Source organism: Notothenia rossii (genome assembly GCF_949606895.1).
Source record: "Notothenia rossii genome assembly, chromosome: 6".
Classification (NCBI taxonomy): Eukaryota; Metazoa; Chordata; class Actinopteri; order Perciformes; family Nototheniidae; genus Notothenia; species Notothenia rossii.
The window spans coordinates 70,597,060-70,604,559 of record NC_136909.1 but is presented as its reverse complement, the minus strand read 5'-3'; the positions used below and the strand labels follow the sequence as shown (position 1 = coordinate 70,604,559).

The following is a 7,500-nucleotide window of genomic DNA, read 5'->3' as shown; positions in this document are numbered from 1 at the left end:
ACCACAGCCAACTCTATTTATGTAGCTTTCTTCCTCTTGCAATGCATTTCATCACATGTGGTGAGGAGATGCTTTTCATGAAGAAAAAAACTAAAATATCACACACAATTTCCATTGAGTATTTTGTATAAAATAGTTGTTATTTCCAAAAGTTAGAGTCCATTGTGTTTTAAAAAAAAAAGTTGAATAAATAAAATGTAAATAAGCCTAACGCAACAACATCAACCGGCCTACAACCTGAAGATGTTTATCTCCTAACGCCTCATGATCAATACTGGTTCTTCAGTCTTTTAACAGAGATGCCAGATTCGTTCTGCTGCCAACAAAGACTTTAGTACTTCAAGGTTATATCAAATATTCAGGAGGGCTCATTCAGTTACAACTCTGTCCTGTATTCCAGTTAAGTCTACGAGACAACAAAATGAAGGCCCATGCATAAAACAGCATTTCTTCTGCAGGAGTTACAATAGGTCACTTGCATGTGATGTTTAAAGCCTTGCATGGTTACAACATGCAATGGCCAGTACTAGTCTGCATGCTGCTTAATGAATGTCTTCCTCTCTTTCTCTTTGCCTGTCAGTGCTTCCAGAAGACACCAATAATGAAGGTGGGTACTTTGAACGATGCTTTCCTTTCTTGCTAAATTGAAGCCTACATATTGGCATGGCTACTTAATTAAATGATGTTATCCTGGTAATGATATTGATATAACTGGAGTGGTAAGTCTGATACATCTGGTAATCATTGGTGTTTATTGATAAAGTTTGTGTTTTTTTTTTTTTTTTTGTCAAATCTCACTTAAATCAGACTTAAACTCTCAAGTGAACCAAACCTTAAAATAATCAAATATAATCAAATATTAAAGTCCTTAAGTAACAATCATTTACAATTGTTATTACAAGACAGGACTGGTGGGGGCTAGTCGGTTAGCATTCAGATTTTTATGTTTTGAATGTTATAAACTTCAAATTTAGCCGGTTTGTTACACACTACACCTTTAAATAAATAATAATCAACTAATTTATTAAAGATATCCAACATAAGGAAATGTTTTGTTAGTGTGTGTATAGTTAATCGAAAGGTCACATGAACCCTTTTTACAAAGACTTCTCACACAATGCTACCTTTTGTATTGGTGCAAAACTGCCCTTGTAGGCTACCTGGATTCCATGGAAACAAAGTGAATTGTTGATTTTGTTATTTTAAATCGCCCACATTTGAAACAGCCGGGTAATGAAAATGTACACTGTATAGCTGGAAGAAAAACTTGCTATTGGAAAACAGTTGACTAACATAAAGCAGCACAAACAGCTAGCTAGCTAGCATGCTAACGGTGCTGTGCCTGGGCCATGTTGGTAAATTCAAATGAATGTTATACAATTTAACTGTTAATTTACGCAATTTGAAGTCATTGCTACTCAAATCAGCACAGCGTCCAATCATCTTTTTTTAATTTTACTGCACGACACGACACAAGGTAAAACAGTCTTCTGCAATACATGCGCCTAGGAATCACTCTTTGGTTGGTAGGTGGAATGACAGTCTGTGTACTTTCCATGGACTGTGTGTGTGGTACTTTCTTATCCAAGAAAAATAAAACAAAAGGTCAACCCGAATAAAAAATTCTGAATGACTAGTAAGTGGCTGATGATGCATTGCAACCTGTTTAGGTTGACTAAATGCTCATCGCGCTAACCCTGTCTGTGCATCCTCCTCTTCCTCTCCGTCCCACTCTTCCCTATCCCCACACTCCTCAAGCAACGCAGACATCTACTCTGTTGTCAGATGCCTGCGTGTCGGTGTCTCACAGCTTCCCATGATCCCTTGTTCTCTGCTGACTTTGCTCTTGTTTTCCTTTAAGGTCTGGCACATCTGATGATGGGCGACCAAGGTATGAGCTCTGTTCCTTTTTCCTATCATTCCTCCATTGTCCCTCCTACTCCCATTGTGCTCAGAAGTGTGTGTGTGCATATAACGCTTGTGCGATGCTCAGGCTTGAAGCTTCATATATGGGCTGTCATTTCACTTATTTTGAATTACCTAGTTGATTTTCCGTCTCCCAGATACTTTTTTTCTCTGTCTGACCTCTTTTCACAGCTCTTTTGGTTTCCCCACTCAGCTTAGTAGCCGTGTCATAATTTCTCTCCATATTTTTCTTCCTTTTTAATTATTCACATCTACTGTACAGTTGTGATGTAATATGATGATGTGGTTCAAGAAAAGGGACATTTGAATTAAGATTATGAGGATATGATGCATGGTGGTGGAAAAATTGCCTACTGAATATTGAAGCCGGTCCTCATCTGCCGTGCATGTTGCGAGAGTCTGCACAGACGATCTGTCCATTCTATCTTCATTCATTTCTGCGGCCTCTGCATATCCTTATCATGCAGCAGAGATGTGTTGCTCCTCTCTTTCTGCTTTCCTTTGTTAGTCACCCATTTCCTCTCTTCTGTTTGCACATATAGCCATCAAGCCTTTCTCCCGTCTTCTATCCTTTTTTCCAACCTGACCCGGACACTTATCGGTATCCCCTCTCCTTTTGTTCTACCTCCTTTTTGTCTGGAATCTGCTTTCTTCATGGAACATTTCACCAAAACTCATAGGTAAAAGTAAAGGTACTTCCCCTTCTAATTCTCTTTGTTCATGAAACTATGACAGCAGTGTTTGTGGCAGTATATACTCATGCTAATTGAAGTATATAAAGTCATTGGCATTCAAAAACAAATTGCTTTCTCAACTATTACTCAAAGATCTCAAAGGTAGGTGCCGCTTCTGCTTTGCATTCACATGTGAAAGCTGCGTGTTTCTTTTCTGCTTGATGCATGGGCATTATAAATGAGGCTTACATGGGCATATGAACACAATCAGTGCTGTCCTAGTTCCAGTACATCACCACCACCACCCAGGGGTAACTACGCTTCAAATAATTGGTTTGGGATTTCTTTTGCGTGTGAGGCTTGATCATAGTGTTGTGGGCCTCCCATCCCGGCTGTGATCCTCACCTCCTCTCCCTGTAGGGTAAGTATACCTCTGATCTTTGCCATTTGACTCTCCTCCTCAGGGCAGAGAGGGGAAACTTGGCTACTCAGGTCCCTACTGAGCATTCAAGGTAAAGTTTTGATTCTTTCAAGTTAGCTACTATAGAAAGCCACATTTAGCAAGCCATCATTAGCTTACTGAAGTGTGGGAAGCTTGAACATCAATGTGTTTGGTTTACCAATTGGAGAAAGACATGTATTAAAAATAAAACCTCAAATTTGGAAAGAACACTGACATTCAAGTTTTTCACCTTTTACCTTGATTTTGCTTGCCTTTGTTGCCATGTTATTAGTTTTAGTTTGGCACATGTTTTGGATGTTTTCTTTATTTCTTTACACCAAGTAGGATATATTGTGTTCTGTGAAATGCTATCGCTTATCATATACTTGTGAAGCATCATCTGAACAGGTAAGTCTTCAACCTGCCATGTGGTGTACAGTGTTAGGCTTCACTTTGTCCTATTTTGCAAGAATCATAGCTATTGCAATGTATTCTGCGGCCAAGCGTCAAAGATGCAGTGATTTGTTCATGGATAACACACACATACACACACACATACTGTAAACGCACCCATAAATGAAAACATTTTCCGTTATGATAGATTTTTTACCAATCTCCTAAGGTAAGTTCCATTTCCACAATCCTACTGGTGTCCTGGGGTTCGGAAAGTGGATGCATACCAGTTGGCTTCTCATTACACACATACTTGACATACATAAAACAAATGTAATTCCATTTTGAATGTTTGATTTTGAATTAGAAAAACCACTGCTGTGGGTGGTTTGAAAACTTTTAATTGACTAAATATTTAATTAGTCAAATGTTTGCTGTCGTCAAGTTTAGCAAAATCCTTGGAATAATACACTACTTGTCATTGACCTACTTGTAAACAACTGGCTGGGTATTTGGTATTCCATAAAAACTATTTTGTCAATACAATGACATTTTGCTGTCTGAAACGTACAGTATACATGTGATATGTTTACATTAACAAAACTACTGTAAATGTAGTGATACTGGCTAAAAATAACATAATCTATGAAAGGTGGGTTTTTTGTTTTACACTAATAAGACAAATAGTTTACTACTACACCCTTAATGCACATTTCAATGCTGACTGGTGTTTTTAGTGTACATTATACAGCTTCATTCGAAACCCACTGGTTTTAACGACAAACAAGCAAACACCCAGTTAAACTGTGGCAGAAGGAGAGCCACAGGGAGAGATTGAAAGAATGCTGATGAGGCACAAATCTGACATATGAAGCACACTGTTTCTAAATTGGGCCGTTGTCGGTTGTCCCCTGTGTCGTAGGGAGGGAAGTCCAGTTATGTACTGTGTAGTCACAAACACATATCCCCTCTTGAGCATTAAATCTAGCAGCGAGGACACTGCCTGTATTTGCTGTGTGCTTTAAGCTGGTGAGAATATTGTGTATTATGTTAGCCCCCCTGAGGTCCTCCTGTGTCACGTTAACCACTTGTATGGTTTATCCTGTGTTTCATGGCTGGTCCCTCGAGGATGGGCTGGTTTCTGTGTGCCGCTTTTCAGCTGGTGTACTCTCACTGGAGTACTAAAACCTCATTTCCATCCAGCTCTAGAAAGCAGGGCATACAGTAGAATAAGTCATATTACCGCTGGCACACAAATCGCTGGGTATTTAATTGCTGTCATCACAATAAACTGCCATGTGCAGCTTAAGAGGAACTGCAGGCTGTGCAGAAAGGCTTACAGGTACCAATGGCCTATTTCTATATTAGTATACTTTTTAATGTAATTGCTTTCACTTTTTAGAAATGATAAGTGTCCCTTTTTATTATATATTGTGCATTTTATGGATGTCTGTGGGGCAAGTGAGCGGATCATTATAGAGTTTGTTTGTACACGTTATTCTATATGTCCTATTTCATATTGTAAGGATGTTATAATGTAATATTGTATTCCTTTTCTTTACATTTTAGAGAATGCTGATAAACTGGTGAATTTTAAGAGGGTTCCTTATTTGGCTGATAAAAACCTTAAGTTCACTTTTTACATCCAGGAATCCATTTGACATTGCCACGATTCTGCTGTTAACGTTAGCTGGCATACTTTTGTACATTACATTTTTCTGTTGAATATGCACGAATCAGAGTAGAAACTAAACATCTATTTATAATAGCTGACAATTTTAGAGCAAATGCAATAACCAGGATATTACTATTCGTTATGGATATTCATTGAAACATCTGTATAAACCAAGGCATGAAAGAAAATCAATGCAAGCCTCACTATTTGGTCTGCTTATTGTAAGTATATAATGGCAATACACACATGCATTATGAATTATGAACACACATACAAGACAGATATGTGCATTTGATATAGATTATCATTTTTGTTCAAACTTTCACATTTGTTCGAGGACTTGTTGACTTAACCTTTAATATATGAAAGGCACGTTTACGCGATGTGCAAACATACTTATGGTACAGTACAATAATGGATAGTATTCAGCACGTCTCAGTGAATAAGAGCTGTAGGAGTGTGTTTAAGTCGGTAAATTACAATGAAAAAGCCTCACTTAACATATTGTATGTGGGAATTTGAAGCACAACCTGTTTACTTTAACGGAAGCTCAGTGAAATGATTTGGTGTTCTGCAAAGTTCAACCATTTGCATAACTACAAAGGTCATAGAATACAATACAAGAGCTCCAACATTAGCCAATTTAATTCACATATTTAAAGTCATAAAACAGAAAAACGTACATGTAGTATTCATATTTTTAATTTGATCAAAAGTCATTTGTAACCTTTCATTTTGCGTTCCAGCTTCTTACTGTGAAATCTGGTAAAGCTCTGCATCACAGACTTTATTCTCTGGTACTTGTCTCAAAGGATTATACTTGACTAGAAAATTCCGTAAGTCGGTTTTTCCCAAAGAACGCCACATTAGTTGTGCTGCAACTAGAATTAGTGTCTAAGACTTACATATTATTGACTTTCAGGTTGTTTAACAGCCAACAAAACAACAATTCGTGGATTTTAAAATTGTCACAGAAAAGTATGTGTTGTAATCCTTGTTTAGTGATGAAATACCAATCCACCATGGAGTGCTATCCTGGCTTTATTTTCTTCTGACAGCACAGTGGCCTGCAGTAAGAGATATTTTCGTTTTCTGGTATGTGTTTCTTTCATAGACACTTATATATCCTACACTTTTATATAATTGACCTCACCACAGCTTCTACTTGAGCTAATGTTGGGGTTTGTATTACCCAAGTTTCCCTCTTTGATTAACAGTTAGGTTGCCAGGTTTGTGCGGTGACAGGTGCATGTGACAGGCTACAGCAACATATTTTATCATACTACATTATACTACACTTAAACATCAGTCAGAAATAACAACGATTACGACAACTGTACAGAGAGGGTTCACAGAATTCTTGAAAGAGAGTGTCTTAGAGTTGCTCAGCGTTCATTTTTGTATTATATTGGTAATAGTGTTGATGAGGTGACTCACTATAATGGGGTGAACGCTTTAAATGAGTGCCACTGCCTTGCATTCAGTTTGCAATATAATCTATTTTAATGTTTGCATACTCAGCATGACCTGAAAATCTTAAAGCTCTGTGTTTTAGTTTTCAGGGAGAGTCCTTACATTTACTCTACAATACGTAGAGATGCCCTCAATACTTTAGGATGATAGTTGTAGACAAAGAGTTTCCCATTTGAAGCACACAGCACCTTTGCCATGAAAGAGCAACAAGTTATTTTAGATGATGTGCATTGCTATGTCAGATTGCAACTCGTCAAGAATTTACGCCTTCTTTATCTGACAGGTAACACAATACCATGTGGTGCGCGTTGAATCAACAACATATGTTGCCTTTTTAGCTTCAAATGGAACCTGGGAGACTGTCAGTGAAATACTGAAAATGCTCCATTGATTCCCACAGGATTGTATTTACCCAGCTTCAACCCTATAGCTATTTAGCACACAGTATATGTAGTTGCAGACAGTTTTATAAATACTATCTTGTGAGTAAAGTGCATCTACAGAATTCAAATAAACATGACGTCTTTTAGTGAGGGTGTTCGCTTCTGACGATCTTGATTCACACTTCTCATAGAGGGCATACTCAGAGATAATAACACCTTACAGTGAGCAGTCTTCTGGACTCTCATTATGTAAAATGTCAGCGGAAATGCTGTTTGAAAGCTGACTCAGAATTGTAACAAAAACAAAATTGGGTTTATCTCTAGGTCTTGGCATATGGGTAACATCCTCACCATCTGGTCTGAAAACTCAAAATGTAAGAGCCTGATTTAAACTCATGTTGCATACAAATCAGAAGCTCTCAATCAGAAAATGCTTGGAGAATATAATGAGCAGTTAAGTTTTTGGTCCACGTTTACCAAAACCAAAAACCAAAATTATCTATGATGAACTAAAGAGATACCTTGCTAACTCAA

The 7,500-nt window shown here is 37.7% G+C and overlaps 1 protein-coding gene across 21 annotated transcripts in view; it reads left to right on the top strand.

Moving 5' to 3' along the window:
- Positions 1–7,500, top strand: part of LOC307043663 (neurexin-1a-like) — a 248,197-nt gene that overhangs the window by 19,238 nt on the left and 221,459 nt on the right. For 11 of the 21 annotated variants that reach the window (XM_079688284.1, XM_079688283.1, XM_079688282.1 and 8 more), the window contains exons 3-5: positions 581–607; positions 1,862–1,891; positions 3,065–3,112. In XM_079688284.1, coding sequence (XP_079544410.1) covers positions 581–607; positions 1,862–1,891; positions 3,065–3,112 — 105 coding nt within the window. The remainder of the gene's footprint in view (positions 1–580; positions 608–1,861; positions 1,892–3,064; positions 3,113–7,500) is intronic. The other 10 variants (XM_079688296.1, XM_079688295.1, XM_079688292.1 and 7 more) reach the window with 3 other exon arrangements.